This window comes from Melozone crissalis, unplaced genomic scaffold (genome assembly GCF_028551555.1).
Source record: "Melozone crissalis strain CALT ecotype California unplaced genomic scaffold, PUWL_Pcris_2 ptg000110l_1, whole genome shotgun sequence".
NCBI lineage: Eukaryota > Metazoa > Chordata > Aves > Passeriformes > Passerellidae > Melozone > Melozone crissalis.
Genome location: NW_026535887.1, coordinates 3,017,117 through 3,033,840, shown reverse-complemented (window position 1 = coordinate 3,033,840; position 16,724 = coordinate 3,017,117). Strand labels below are relative to the sequence as shown.

At 38.8% G+C, this 16,724-nt stretch overlaps 1 protein-coding gene across 2 annotated transcripts in view; it reads left to right on the top strand.

Moving 5' to 3' along the window:
* CHCHD3 (coiled-coil-helix-coiled-coil-helix domain containing 3) overlaps positions 1-16,724 on the top strand; it is a 156,122-nt gene that overhangs the window by 33,915 nt on the left and 105,483 nt on the right. For both annotated transcript variants that reach the window (XM_054292413.1, XM_054292412.1), the window contains exon 4: positions 9,305-9,449. In XM_054292413.1, coding sequence (XP_054148388.1) covers positions 9,305-9,449 — 145 coding nt within the window. The remainder of the gene's footprint in view (positions 1-9,304; positions 9,450-16,724) is intronic.

Sequence of the window (16,724 nt, the reverse complement as noted above, 5' to 3'; positions counted from 1 at the left end):
AAACACTTAAAAATAGTAATAATAATAATAATGATACTAATAAAAATTTTTCTAACTGTCACTTCATTTTAATGGATAATTAATGTTGTCATAATTCCAGGACTGCTGTTGCAGATCCCAAGGGGAAGGATATTAAGTTGGAAAGTAATTTCAAGTGGAGTTATGTGGCTAGCTAAACATACAGAAATTATGTAAAGCAGTTTTACAATTCTAACTCAGGTTCTCCGTGTCCCTCTGGTATAAAAATGGGAATTTGCTCATCTGTTTTGTCTCTATATAATACTGATATAAATGCACCTATTTTAAAAGCAGTGGCTTTATGTGTGTAATTAAAAATCCCCTCAAGTTAATTAAAAATCCCCTCAAACAACCTGCCCCCCTTTTTACTCAGCCCTCCTCCTTCCACACCAAACTCTGCCCCAAAAACACTCCCACAACTCAGGAATCTCCAAAAAAACTCAACCACTGACAAGAGTCACTGTCCTTGTTGCTCTGAGCGTTCACAAGCTGTCCATGGAAGTGCTGTTGATAAATTGAATTAATTGGAGTGAGTTGAGTAGATAACTGAGATTTGAAACGAGTCTTGGATCTTCTGATCAAGGCCTGGCACATAAAATCCCGTGGCCATTCTGAGGGATTTTTCCTTTGGCAGATGTTAGGCTGGGGTTGGAGGGCAGCTGGGAAAGGGAGAGGGATAATGAGGGGGTTCTGCTGGATGGTGGGGCTTGGATTGAGAGTTTGGGTGATGGGACAAGTCTGGTGTTTGAAATAGGGTGGCTGAGGCAGTGGTGGTTATGGGGGACGAGGTGGAAAATAACCTTAAAATTGTATTTTTGGTGTTGGCTTGGGTTTGAGAACAGACATCATGGAATTATGGAATCATGGGGTGGTTTGGGTTGGGAGGGACCTTCAAGATCATCTCATTCCATAGGGGCAGGGACACCTCCCACCACCCCAGGCTGCTCCAGCCCCAGTGTCCAACCTTGGCCATTGCAGGGATCAGGGGCAGCCCCAGCTGCTCTGGGAATCCCTTCCCAAAATCCCACCCCAGGCTCCCTCTCCAGGGAATTCCCTCCATTCCCAGCTCTCCCAGCCTGCCATTGGATCCATCCCCACCCCGACTCCTCTCCAGGAAGGAATTTTGGGATCTGGGGGCTTCACTGGCAATCTCAGCACTCCAGGAAGGGTCTCCCTTCCCTTTGCCATCCCCAGCTTCCATAAAAACCCCTCGGGATGGATTCTGAGTGTCCCAAATCCCAGAATGGTTTGGGTGGGAAGGGCCCTTCAAGCCCATCCCATTCCAGTCCCACCATCCCAGGCTGCTCCAGCCTGGCCTTGGGCCCTGCAGGGATCAGGGGCAGCCCCAGCTGCTCTGGCAATGCCAGCCCAGGCAGGAATTGCTCATTGCCAAGATGCCACCCATGGCTGCCCTCTGGCAGTGGGAGCCATTCCCTGGGTGCTGTCCCTGCAGGCCTTGTCCCCAGTCCCTCTGCAGCTCTGCTGGAGCCCCTGCAGGCCCTGCCATGTGCTGGGAGCTCTCCCTGGAGCCTTCCCTGCTCCAGGGGAACATTCCCAGCTCTCCCTGGATCTCTCCCTGCTCCAGGGGAACATTCCCAGCTCTCCCTGGAGCCTTCCCTGCTCCAGGGGAACATTCCCAGCTCTCCCAGCCTGGCTCCAGCCCTGCAGCAGCTCCATGGATTCTTCTGGATTTGCTCCAGCAGCTCCAGGTCCTGCTGGTGTTGAGGGTCCCCGAGCTGGACAGAGAACTCCAGGTAGGAGTTCAGCCTAAGGAAAGATCAGAATCCCCTGATCCCTTTCCCCTCCTTGTCTCTGCTCTGGAGCACGTCCCAAAAACTCCTGTGGGAATTGTGTGACAGTGTGGGATGGACCAAAAACGAGGGAGGATTTATTGGGATGGACCAAAGATGAGGGAGAACTTACTGGGATGGGAAAAGGTCAGTGCCAGCTCAGGGATCAGTGCTGGATTCACTTCACTGTTCTCAGCACTGTGTGTAATGAATTAAGGGTAATTTATATTCATGTATGGCAAATGTTAAGGAGGAGCAGTCACCCTGAGGAAGAAGTGGATATGGAATAAAGAGATGGAGCTCTCATTAAATTTAATCATGTGAAGTTCAAGCATAACTGCTCACAATGTGATCCCTTCCCTCTTCTGCCTGTGCCAGTCATGAGAGCTCCTGGTCACTCGTGATGGATTTGTCAGAGGGTTTTAATGGTGCTGGGTCTGGCGGGTAAAATGGGGACAATTTGGGTCCCTGTCATCACATTTGACTGGTTTTGCACTCATGAAATGATGATAAATCTGGGTTTGATAAAATGTGTGAAACTCTGAAATGCTTAACCCACATCCCTTAAAATCAAGTAATAACAACACAATAACACAAAGCAAAACAAGAGGAAAAATAATTTCTCAATTAAATCACAACTTAAAATTAATAACTGACAACCATCATATCAAGTCCAACAGGATAAGAGAAGCCAGATATAGAACTAAAACTATACTTTTAGTTTTTTAGAGTGTATTTTTGCTTTTCTGTGATACAGAAAATTCCTTGGCCCTCAGAGATGATTTCTTGTTTGGGTTTTAAATTTCTGTTTCTGTGTTTCTAATTCTAATTGGAAGGTGGAGCCAGTTCTGTATATGGCTTCTCTTATCCTGTTGGACTTGATATGATGGTTGTCAGTTATTAATTTTAAGTTGTGATTTAATTGAGAAATTATCTTTCCTCTTGTTTTGCTTTGTGTTATTGTGTTGTTATTACTTGATTTTAAGGGATGTGGGTTAAGTGTTTCAGTCTGTTTTAGATCATGCACTGAAATATTTGATAAATTCACAGGTAAATTCTCTTGTGCTTAATCTTGCATGTAGGATTTCATAGTTCAAAAGCTTTTTGAGTTCATATATTCCCATGATTTTAAAGCTTCAGCATTTTGGGTTTGGATTTGGAATCTTGAAGTCATGGAATCTTTGAGGTTGGAAATTCCTTTAAGATGGAGTTCAGGCATTAATCCAGCTCTGCCAAGGCACCACTAAACCACATCCCCAAGTGCCACATCTTCAAATTGTTTAAATCCCTCCAGGGATGGGGACTCCAGCAGTCCCTGGGCAGATGTGCCAGGGCTGGACAACCCTTTCCATGCAGGAATTTTCCCAATATCCAAGCTAAACCTCCTCTGGCACAGCTTGAGGCTGTTCCCTCTCCTCCTGTCCCTGTTCCCTGGGGTTAGATCCCAAATCCTCCTCTGGCTGTCCCCTCCTGTCAGGGACTTGTGGAGAGCCACAGGGTCCCTCTTGTGCCTCCTTTTCTCCAGGCTGAGCAACAGGAGCGCCAAAAATTTGAAAGCAAAATATCCTTTTGACACCACGGCTTTCAGGTGCAGAAAAATGATATTTTCTGTTAATACTTGCATGATTTGAAAGGTTTAAAAGTGCAATTTTAGAACAATTGTTAGGAATGTGATTGCTACTAATGTTAGGAGCAGCTCCTGTCACTTGTGCTGTGCAAAGTCTTATGTGAGTGGAGAATAATGTTTTTAATGAGTGAACAGTGGTAGAAACTTCAATTTTGAACAACATTTTGTGTTTTCTGTGCCTTGACCTCCCAGATTATTTGTTTCCTATCTCTCTCCTTCGTTACGTGTTTGTAAAATCAGAAGAATTGTATCCCAAATCCTCCCCTGGCTGTCCCCTCCTGTCAGGGACTCGTGGAGAGCCACAAGGTCCCTCTTGTGCCTCCCTTTCTCCAGGCTGAGCAAAAAATTTGAAAGCAAAATATCCTTTTGACACCACGGCTTTCAGGGGCAGAAAAATGATATTTTCTGTTAATATTTGCATGATTTGAAAGGTTTAAAAGTGCGATTTTAGAACAGTTGTTGAGAATGTGATTGCTACATGTTTTTTTTTTGTATTTGTTACATGTTTGTAAAATCAGAAGAACTTGAGGTGATTTCCGTGATTTTGCAGACAGGTGAGGTGGAGACAGAGAAATCTCCATTTCACACCTCTCAGAGCTCAGCTCAGCTTGGAGATGTTTTCCTGACGTCTCTCCCATCCTTTCAAATCCCTCGGCAGCTTCGCCGGTTTCCAGCCGCGGCTTTCCGTGGCGCGTCCCGCTCATGAAATATTGAAACTCAGCCCTCACAGACATCATTCCCTCATGAATATTGCAGCCTGCCCTAAACACATTGCTCAAAACATTTTGGATCCTTCTGTGAGTCCGTCAGGAGGAATTAAGGAGCTTGTTGAGGTCCAGGAAAGCAGAAAACCTCATGAATCCTCCTCATGTTGTAGCATCTCCAGTTGGAGTGAGTTTTTGGTTTCCATATCATTAAATTTTTCCCTGGTTCATAGAGGACAGGGTGATTTTCCTGACAGCGGACTTTGAAACGGGGAATATTTTGATTTTTGCTTGGTTGGAAGTAGTGAAAAATGACACTGTTCGTGCTTTAGGCCTGAGTGAGTTTATGGTGGAACGTCACAGATCCATCAGATTGTGTAGCTTGGAGACTGTAATAAAGATAAAACAACTGGCAAGTAATCACTGCCCTGAAAAAATAGCAAAAAGGAAATGCTTAGGCTTTGATAGTGTAATAAATTTCCAATATCTGAAAATAAGGGCTGGAAATGACAAATCACTGCATTTCTCTGAGAGTATTGTTTGCCAATTTTGGATTTCTGTGGATTCTTGATTAATGGAGAATAAACTGTGGAGTGGCCATCAAAGCACAAAACTAATATTTTTCAGCTTTTCTCAGTGTGTTGCTGTTGTCTCTGAATTAAAAGGTGCTTTTTCCTTAATTAACATCTGCAGGTGTTTTTCAAGAACAACAGAAATGGATATTTTGAAGTAAACAAAAGAGGGAGTTCTTGTGGATTTAGAATTAAATTACTCATCTTGTTATTGTGGCTAACAGGGGTCATGCTGGGCATGAGGAGAGTCCTGGGCCATAAACCGACATGGCAAAATTAACAATTTGCTTTTCTTGAACTTAATTAAAAACTAGATGTGAAAAGGATGGAAACCACTTGGAGCGCAGCAAAGTTTCATCAGTCTTTTTTTTTTAAAGTGTATTTTTGCTTTTCTTGTGATACACAAAATTCCTTGCCCTCAGAGATGATTTCTTGTTTGGGTCTTAAATTTCTATTTCTGTGTTTCTAATTCTAATTTCTAATTGGAAAGTGGAGCCAGTTCTGTATTTGGCTTCTCTTACCTTGTTGGACTTTATATGATGGTTGTCATTTATTAATTTTAAGTTGTGATTTAATTGAGAAATTATTTTTCCTCTTGTTTTCTTTGTGTTATTATGTTGTTATTACTTGATTTTAAGGGATGTGGGTTAAATGTTTCAGTCTGTTTTAGATCATGCACTGAAATATTTGATAAATTCACAGGTAAATTCTCTTGTGTCCAATCTTTCATGTAGGACTTTCATAGTTCAAAAGCTGTACAATAACAAATGCAGCTAAAATCCCACCTTCCCTGCTCTTCCAGAAAGAAAAGAGAGGAATAAAAAGCTGGAATGCAGAAGCAGAAATGTTATTTTGGTGAAGTATTTTCCCTTTGGTCTGAAGCTCTGCTGGAGAGGAGGTTGGAATGAGTGGTTTGATCACGTGGATTTGATTTCTGTACCTCCAGCCCATATCTCAGAAAATCTAAATTAACAAAACCTGGCTTTTTATTTATTTCTATTTTAAATATATTAATTTTTTTTATATTTATATATTTTTTATATCTGAGAGTGTCTTCCAGAATTCTTTTAGCTTGTTGTTGTGTGATTGCTCCTCGAGGTGATGTGGTGGCTTTTGCGTTCAATGTGAGCCAGATCTGATTTAGAGGTGGAATGTACTGCAAACATTATTTTGATTAAAGTGACTTCAGGACTAAAACAGTCCAAAATTTGTCTTACAGTGGAGCCTGAATATGACAATGTGATAACAAAAATACTCAAATTCCTGTTATGCCCCTCTGACAGGAATAAATCATCTGAGATCCCTAAATCCTGTGTGATTGGTTTGTCAGGATTTACCCATCCTCTTACAAAAAAATACAGATACATAAATTTTCTTCACAGCATTAAGTTTAGAGTGTTGAAGTTCTCAATGACAGTGCTGGGGAAAGGCAGGAATTGTTGCTTTTTTTGTGGTGGTTGTGCGCTATAAAGCAGTTGAGAAATGAAATATTGCGAAGTGTTAACGCAGATTTTTACTGGAGCTGCTTCTTAATGCTTGATGTGTGTTTTCCAATAGCACCATGAGAAGTGATTGCCTTGCATGCCACACTTCATTAAATCAGCCACTCCACACTTCTTAAAGCAGTATTTCATAATTATTTAGAAGGATTTTATTCAAAAAGATATCAATTGTGTGGGGAAAATGTATAGCCAGCAGCCTTTTCTGCTGCTTCAGCAGCTTTTTTAACATCCTTTCTGTATAAATGATCAGTATAACACTCTGTTGTCTGGAGTTCTGTGCTCAAACACAAGAACCATTAACTTGAGCCTTTATTTCTGCTGTAATTAAAAATGTCACTTGAAAAAAAAAAAAATCCTGTGGAATTTCTGCAGTACTGACAAGTTCATATATATGTACACATACATATATACTTTATTTTAAATGTTATTTTTTTATTTTACTTTTGCCTAGCTAATGTAATTTATAGATAATAATAGAATTTATTACTGTAAATCCAGCTGATGTTTGCCTTTATTTGGTACATGCTGAATGCCAGGAAAATGAATTTGTAATGCCAAGGAAAAAAACCAAACTGGAGGTTGATGCAGGCGAATGTTTGCGATCAGCGGGATCTGCAGAATGTTTGTTTCATTAAGCTCCTACAAGCCACCCAATTATGGAACTCAAATAAATGAAAATGACTTCAAAATCCCGCTTATTTTGTTAAAAACTCTTCTGAATTTCAATCAGTTGAGATGACAGTTTAGGGATATTGTTTTGGGAGTAAAAACTGCCCTAAATAAAAGTTTTTTTTGAGGAATTTAACTCGTTGTGTTGTGTGATCCTGGTCACACAGATGAGGGTGAGAGTTGATAAAAAAGAGTTGAAATTTTTTTTGAAGGTGCTGCCAGGAGCGGTCTTGGACATAAAAAAATTCCTTTTTGGCCTAAATAGTAAAAAATTTGATAATGAAATAGTGTAATTTTCTTTCATGGTAGAACACCCTGCAAGGAAAGGGAAAGGGATGAAGAAACCAAACAGTAAAACACATTTTCTTTGACTGAGGTGACCTGAGTGTCTTGATTTAAATGAGAAATTAGGAAGAAGATCTAATTTGATGTAAAGAATTAAATGTAAATTATCTGAGTGTTGAGGGGTTGCTTTATTTTGGGGTTTTTGTTCATGAGGATCTTTTTCTTTTTAAATTTTTCATAGTTTAGAATATTGTAACTTTTGGCTGGATTTTTCTGCTCTTTTATATGTAAAATATGTTTCATATCTTTTAATTACTCTGCTGTGTACAGCAGCATAAAGAAGAGACATTTTTAATGGAAAACCACTTTTAGGAGGTCAAATCCAAGAAAGATGAGGAAGGATCTTCCTTCAGTCTCAGGAAGCATTAAATGCTTTTTATTGCTCACCAGAAAAAGGTGCTGAGACTACTATTTTGACACTTTTTTTCCTTTTTAGGCAAAACATGATTTCTCCAATCCAAAAGACAACCAGCATGTTTTGACTGTGCTCTGTGAAGGATTGTTATGATTGTATGAAGGATTTGTTATATCAATCCTGCTGGAGTAATTTAGGGGACCTTGGGAAATCACTTAATGGAATTTGGTCCATGTCTGCATAATCTGAGTTTTTTATTTTTTTATTTTTTTTTCTTTTTTAGCTGGAGTAATTGAAGATGCAGCTTAATAAACTTTTATAAAGATTCCCAGTTGGTTGCTGCATTTCAGAGGGTTTGGAGCTGAGCACTGAAGTAATACATCTTGTAATTGTCTTTTTTCCTCCCTACCTCACTTAAATGTATTCCCTGGGGAAGAATCTAATGTACTCTAATGCTGGTACATTTTACAAAGTGACCCGACTCATTAGGATTTGTTCTCCAGAGCTCCCTTGACGACAGATAAATGCACTGAGAATATTGAAGCTTCCTCTCCATCACTCTTTCAAACAAAAAAAAAATAAAAAATCTGTTTGAAACCCAGCGTTTCATAGCTCCATTACTGCTCTGAGTTCCGTGCTCGGTGTCACAACACGCAGGTTTTATTCACTGAGTGTTCCCATGAAAATGAGACACGGTGTGCTCGTCTCAAGTACTCCAGTGAAGGTTTCAAATCTATTTATGGCTTGTGCCATGGAAACATGGAGAATTTTCTGGGCCTGAAGTTGCCTTTATTAACTCTGTTGCAGCAAGTTCAATAACTATTTTCTCTGCTCCTCTCAGACGGCTGGGAAAGGTTGATGATGGTTCTTCGATCTTCGTGGAGCTTGGGAAATGGATGAAGTCCTTGGGTTTATGGTGTGTTTAGGGAGGAAAGCACTTCCCCAGTGCAGGAGAGCTTTTAGGTGGAAATTGAGTGCCTGCTGGCTGCTGGGAAGAGGATTTTCCCAGAAAAATGGTTCCATAAAACCAGAGAGAAACCCAGCCAACCAACAGGGTTCTCTGCTGCTTGTGAGAGTGCTCACAGGGGTTTTCGGATGAGGGAAGAGACGAGGATCTGACTCCATGTTTCAGAAGGCTGATTTATTATTTTATGATATATATTACATTAAAACTGTACTAAAAGAATAGAAGAAAAGGTTTCATCAGAAGGCTGGCTAAGAATAGAATACAAAAGAATGATAACAAAGGTTTGTGGCTCAGACAGAGAGTCTGACTGTGATTGACCATTAATTACAAACATCCACATAAGACCAATCCCAGATGCACCTGTTGCATTCCGCAGCAGCAGATAACCATTGTTCACATTTTGTTCCTGAGGCCTCTCAGCTTCTCAGGAGGAAAAAATCCTAAGGAAAGGATTTTTCATAAAACATGTCTGCGACAGCAGCTTACTTAAAAATATATTTATTGAATCAGTTTTAATTTATATGATTTAATGAACAGTGATGTCAAAACTTGTAGCTTTTGTGTATTCAGATTTTGATACTTCAATTAGAAATAAACTTTTGGATTCTTTTAGTGAATATTTAAGTGTCTTAAGAAGCCAAGAGTAAAAAGCATTGCTGTGACAGCTTTTAAAGCGACTTCTCTTCTCTCAAACAACACTTGGAAAGTAGATTTTGAATTTTCTCTCAGCCTGAATCTCTCTGCACCTCCTTTAGGTTGAAACAAGAGCAAATGTACGTCCGGGATGAGCTTGGCAAGCTGCTGGAACGGGAGAGGATCTCCTCAAACGAGCACCTGACCCGCGCCATCCTCCGCGAGAGAGCGGCCACCGAGGAGGAGCGGCAGAAGGCTCAGCGCTTTGTGAGTGCTCACGGGGTGGGGAGGGAGGGAATCGGGCAGGAAATCTCACAGATATGTGTGTGCTTGGGTCTCTGGATGGAGAATTTGAGAGTGAAATAGAGGTGGGAGCAAGTTTTGATATAGAAGAATAGTAGATGTGTAAATTGGGGTTTGCTCAGCCAGTTTTGCTGGACAACTAAGAGAGCAAAGGTTGTGTCTCTGTATTGAAGTGAAGGGAGACGACCATCCCGTTGATGAACATCGAACTCCAATTTATTGATCAATCAGCCACTTTATATAACAGTGTTAATTAACTTCATGCATATTGCAAAATCCAAGCTCACGATAGGTTAACAGAGAAAACTCTAACCACTCCTTTTGTTTTACAATACCTATGATTTGTTTATCGAAAACAGGACAGCGTTCTCACTGTGATATGAAAAGTTCCCAAAACCTCCATATCTGTTCCCAAAGTAGCTAAAGAGCCCAAGGACGTGGCTCAAGCCAAGAGTGTTTTGCCTGTTATGGGAAGACTGTCTGAGAATCTTATTGTTTATAAAGTGGTGCTTGAGAGAGCCTAATTATTTATAGAATCAAGCCTGGGAAATGCTTTACAACTACCTTTTTTACTTTTCCCTCAGCTGTATACCTTCATGGCTCTCCACATCTCTGAATGTGGAATTTGAGAGCGAAATAGAGATGGGAGCAAGTTTTGATATAGAAGAATAGTAGATGTGTAAATTGAGGTTTGCTCAGCCAGTCTGATTTATTAAAAATATGGATATCGATCTTATTAAAAATATGGATATCGATCTTATTAAAAATATGGATATCGATCTAGTACCGATATCCAACTGTGATGGACAAAAACTTTCTAACAGTTTAGGGTTAGAAAGTGTGTGTTTATTGTGGGATAGATCCCAAATACACACTGCAATTTACAGGTGATTCCAGAGTCCTTTTATCTATACCAGTATTGACTACCCAAAATACAAATTCATATTCATCACTTTGATACATCCCATTCCCAGTATGGATATTGATGTAGAACCAAAATCCAAAAACTTTCTAACAGTTTAGGGTTAGAAAGTGTGTGTTTATTGTGGGATAGATCCCAAATACACACCACAATTTACAGGTGATTCCAGAGTCCTTTTATCTCTACCAGTATTGACTACCCAAAATACAAATTCATATTCATCACTTTGATACATCCCATTCCCAGTATGGATATTGATGTAGAACCAAAATCCAAAAACTTTCTAACAGTTTAGGGTTAGAAAGTGTGTGTTTATTGTGGGATAGATCTCAAATACACACCAAATTTACAGGTGATTCCAGAGTCCTTTTATCTGTATAAATATTGAATACCCAAAACACAAACACGTATTCATAGCTTTGGTACATCCCACTCCCAGTATGGATATTGATCCAGTACCAATATCCAACTGTGATGGACAAAGACTCGCTAACAGTTGAAAGTTAGAAAGTGGATGCTTATTGTGGGATAGATCCCAAATACACACCACAATTTACAGGTGATTCCAGAGTCCTTTTATCTATACAAATATTGAATACCCAAAATACAAAGCACTTTCATAACTTTGGTACATCCCATTCCCAGCTTCCTGTGGTAATTAGTTCAAAAGCCATTAAACATGCATAGTTTGTTCCTTGAAATGACTTGGTGGTCCCTTTCATGGGGAGGGGTCCCAAAATGAGGAAGTAAATGAAGTCTTCTTCGTTCTGACCTTTCTACCTTCTCAATGCAAATCTGACAAATTAACCTTTGGTAGAACTCCCATTCCTGTCTTCAATTGGTTTCAGAACACAGGAATTTGTCTTATGTTCCTACAATTGTCTCATGTTCCTAAAAGCAATTTATCACTTTCTATATTCTTCATTATAAACCCAGCTAACCAAACATTGTGTTGACAAGCAATCAATTATTAGTTAACTACTAACTCTTAACTTCATCAAGGTCTACCCATTTATTTTAATTAACTCCACCAAAGCTTATCTCTAACTAAAATCTTAGGTCCTCTAAAATCTCTAAATTCCTTCAAGTTTATGTCTCAAGACTTGCTGACAACTAAGAAAGCAAAGGTTGTGTCTCTGAATGTAGAATTTGAGAATGAAATAGAGATGGAAGCAAGTTTTGATGTAGAAGAATAGCAGAATTCAAGATCTGTACCACAGGGAAATGCATTTCTGTGTATCCCTTGTCAGGATGCTTGAGAAATTCCATATTGTGGATATGAAACTGCTTTATTTAGTTATCTGGCTGGTTAATTATCACTTGCTTCAGAATATCAAAGTTAGCAATTGTGTCATCTTGGTTTTGATCAACCTTCCTGGTTCCATCTGGGAAATTTGGAAATACCTGGTGGTTCTTAGGTGCAGATTTGTTATCACCTTACAGATACTTTCCATTTCCACTTGTTCATTCTTTGAAGTGGGCACTCTGAGATTACAAAATAGCAAGAAGGTTTTGTCTGTTTCCTTAAAATGAAAATACTGAGTAATTCTCACCTTCCTGTAAGTCAGCTCCTTTATTTTTCTTCAATTAATTGAATAAATTGAGGATTGCTCAGCCAGTCTTGCTGGACAACTGAAAAAGCAAAGGTTAAGTCCAGTTGGAAAGAGATTTTATGACTTAGAGCAAAGAATAAGCTGACCACAAACAAAAAGATGGTTTTACAAGCAGAAAGCTACCACAGGCAAACAAGACGTGTCCATGTGGTGAGTAGAAAAATTTTGGTTATCTGGCTGGTTAATTTTTACTTGGTTCAGAATATCAAAGTTAGCAGTTGTGTCATTTTGGTTTTGATCAATCTTCCTGGTCCCATCTGGGAAATTCAGAAATATCTGGTGCTTCTTGGGTGCAGGTTTGTTATCACCTAACAGATACTTTCCATTTCCACTTGTTCATTCTTTGAAGTGGGCACTCTAAGATTACAAAATAGCAAGAAGGTTTTGTCTGTTTCCTTAAAATGAAAATACTGAGTAATTCTCACTTTCCTGTAAGTCAGCTCCTTTATTTTCCTTTAATTTTAAATTGAGGATTTTTCAGCCAGTCTTGCTGGACAACTAAGAAAGCAAAGGTTGAGTTGGAAAGAGGTTTTACAACTCACAGCAAAGGATCAGCTGACCACAAACAAAAAGATGTTTTTACCAAGCAGAAAGCTACCACAGGCAAACAAGACATGTCCATGTGGCAAGTGGAAAAAAGTTTGGTTATCTGGCTGGTTAATTTTCACTTGCTTCAGAATATCAAAGTTATCAATTGTGTCATCTCGGTTTTGATCAACCTTCCTGGTTCCATCTGGGAAATTTGGAAATACCTGGTGGTTCTTGGGAGCAGATTTGTTATCACTAAGAGATACTTTCCATTTCCACTTGTTCATTCGTTGATGGGTGTACTCTTAGATTGCAAGGAAGAATTTTAAGAATTTTCCACTGCAAGAAAACTGAAAAACAGCTTTAATCTGAAACTGTGACATAGTAACTCATGTGATGGGATAGCATCGACCATAATATGGTAATTATAGTAGTTATGATAGGCTATAAGTAAAAGTAAAGGTATTGATTGGTTCTTATGTATTAAGGTGCTCAGCAAAGAAAAATTTATAATGCAATGTAAGCAAAATTTAAGGGTCTGCAGGCCTGCCTGCAGCTGGAGCTGACAGCTGTGGGCACAGCTCTGTCACCCACAACCCTGGACTTTTAAAACATCCTGGATACAATAAACTGCATTTTGGAGAGCCCCTTAAAGGCTCTAACTCTCATATATTTACAGAAATCACAGATATTCCAAGCAACTTTCTCCTCAAGCCTATTGGTAGAAGAGGAGAGCAGATATTTTATTTTATTTTTTTTTCATGACTAGGTAGCAGCATGTCATTTTATTTTGGTTAAATATCCTTCTTTTAAGGGGTTTTGCTGCTTATTTCCAACTTTGGAACCAGCTCAGTGAAAAATTCTGTTGAAAAGATTCATCTCTCATTAGAGCTGATGTATTAAACCTCCTGACAAGGAAATTGGAACATATGGTTGGCTGTTTTCCTCAGAAAACTGACATTATACACTTCAGTCCATTTCAAATGTCTGACAGATTTATCACTTCCTCTATGGAGTGTTTGCTTGCTGTACTGAGTCTCTATTGACTCTTCTTTCTAACAATAATCATTATTGTATGAGGTGGGAATATGCTTTAAAAATACAAATATACTTGAGTGTGAATACTAAAGAAATCAGTCTTTTCAAGGCAAAAAGTTGAAAATACTTAATGTGAGCATTGCTATAAAAGTAAATAGGAATTACTTATGTCAGCAGCAACATAAACATTTGTTGGGCTCTGTAAATCGGGAGTAAAATCCAAAGTTTTTAAGGTTTATGGGTTGGTATCTTAGCAATCAATCACTTCAATAAGCAATAGCTTTGTCTGTGCTGTGGGATTTAAAATCTGATATTCCTGTTATTTTTCCAAATTCCAATTTAAAACCAAACCAATTGCACCTCAGTGTTGGTGTCTTTTCCAGCCATTTCTGGATTCTTTTTCACCTCTGTGCTAATGTTATTGTTGAAGAATAATTTCAGTGTTGTAAACAAATGTTTAATATTTTGTCATTGTGTAAAACATGGGAACAAAGGAGAATGGAAAGGAATTATGTCCAAGGTACAGCCTCTGTTATATGCCTTAAATCCTTGGATTCTTAATGTTGTGTGGGAGAGATAAGGGTTTTGTGGCCTGGAGCTAATGAGGAGCTGAAGATTTATAATGGAGATGATTATTTGCATAATTACTGGGGGTTTGCATCTTTTTCTCCCTGTTGTGGTGATTTGGGGAAGCACAAGCTGGATATAATGATATATATATAAAATGTATATATAAAATATATATTTATATATATATAAAATATATAAAATATATTTATGTATATATATATATAAATAAAAATGTATATATATATATATATATATATTATATATATGTAAAGTTAGCAGCCATGTCTTCATGGTTTTGATCAATCTTCCTGGTTCCATCTGTGAAATTTGGAAATATCTGAAGGTTCTGGGGTGCAGGTTTATTATCCCTACTCCAGGTTTTCCATTTCCATTGTAGCTTGTTTATTCTTTGAAGTGGGCACTCTAAGATTACAAAATAACAAGAAGGTTTTGTCTGTTTCCTTAAAAATTAAAATACTGAGTAATTCTCACCTTCCTATAAATCAGCTCCTTTATTTTCCTTTAATTGGTCAGATTTTATTTCTTGGCTTCACTGCTTGCCCTACCTGTGCATTTATTTCCTTTAATTGGTCAGATTTTATTTCTTTGGCCTCATTGCTCACCCTACCTGTGCATTTATTTCCTGTATCAAAGGAGAATTCAAAATCTCTACCACAGAGAAATGCATTTTTGTGTATCCCTTGTCAGGATGCTTGAGAAATTCCATATTATGGATATGAAACTGCTTTATTTACTTATCTGGCTGCTTAATTTTTACTTGCTTCAGAATATCAAAGTTAGCAGTTGTGTCATTTTGGTTTTGGTCAATTTTCCTGGTTCCATGTGGGAAATTTGGAAATACCTGGTGGTTCTTGGGTGCAGGTTTGTCATCAACAAAAAGATATTTTTCATTTCCCCTGTAGCTTGTTCATTCTTTGAGGTGTGTGCTCTTAAGATTGCTAAATAGCAAGAAGGTTTTGTCTGTTTCCTTAAAAATGAAAATACTGAGTAATTCTCACCTTCCTGTAAATCAGCTCCTTTATTTTCCTTTAATTGGTCAGATTTTATTTCTTTGGCTTAATTGCTCACCCTATATGTGCATTTATTTCCTTTAATTGATCAGATTTTATTTCTTGGCTTCACTGCTTACCCTACCTGTGCATTTATTTCCTGTATCAAAGCAGAATTCAAAGTCTCTACCACAGGGAAATGCATTTTTGTGTGTCCTTTGTCAGGTACTGTGAAGAGTTCTGTGTTTTAGTAAACTGCTCCAGCAGGTTTGTATTTTATGGAGCCCAGATTTAATTTCTCAGATTCTTCTTGGAGAAAAACAGAAGTGTTCCTGAAGTGTCAGTAAGAAAATAAATTCCTTTGCTGCTGCTAAATTGTTTAAATAGTGCAAAGAAAAAGAAATTATGGTGAGGAAGGAAGAACTTGAGGTTTCCTTTGTAAAGGGTGCTAATTCAGGTTTTAATAAATAGATGTAAAATGAAGTCACATTTCCCATTCTTGAAGAATAAATTTATGGTGTTGTCCCAAAAGTTAGAATTAGCTTTTTATACAAATGGGGGAATAAAAAAAGGATGAAATGATGTGTTAATAGCTGAAATACTTTTGTGCTGTGACATGTCCCACGAAGTGCCCTCAGTTCAGGGGTGTCTGGTTGGATGTCATCTCCTGCAAAAACACATTTTGGGCTGATCCAAAGGCTTGCAAAGCAGTAATTGTGACATTTGTGCCAGCAAAAGTAGAAATTATTCTTCAGAGTGGCATTTCCAAACCCTGGAAATCCCTTGTGGGGTCAGTGTGAGGATTTAATCAACTCCTGGTGCTTAACTCAGCAGAAATTAAGGCGGCTGCTGTCAGTTCCTGGAGCAGTCCTTGAAATGCCACTGATTGGGAACATTTTGGACACATTTCCTTATCCCACAGATGTGGGATTTCCTTATCCCATAGATTTGGGATTTTCTTATCCCTCAGATTTGGGCTTTGCATATCCCACAGATTTGGGTTTTCATATCCCACATATTTGGGATTTCCTTATCCCACAGATTTGGGATTTCCTTTTCCCACAGATTTGGGGTTTCCTTATCCCACAGATTTGGGCTTTCCTTGTCCCACAGATTTGGGATTTCCTTATCCCACAGATTTGGGATTTCCTTTTCCCACAGATTTGGGGTTTCCTTATCCCACAGATTTGGGATTTCCTTATCGCACACATTTGGGCTTTCCTTGTCCCACAGATTTGGGATTTCCTTTTCCTACAGATTTGGGATTTCCTTATCCCACAGATTTGGGATTTCCTTTTCCCACAGATTTGGGCTTTCCTTATCCCACAGATTTGGGATTTCCTTTTCCCACAGATTTGGGCTTTCCTTATCCCACAGATTTGGGATTTCCTTTTCCCACAGATTTGGGATTTCCTTATACCACACATTTGGGATTTCCTTGTCCTACAGATTTGGTATTTCCTGGTCCCACAGATTTGGGCTTTCCTTATCCCACAGATTTGGGATTTCCTTTTCCCACAGATCTGGGATTTCCTTATCTCAGATTTGGGATTTCCTT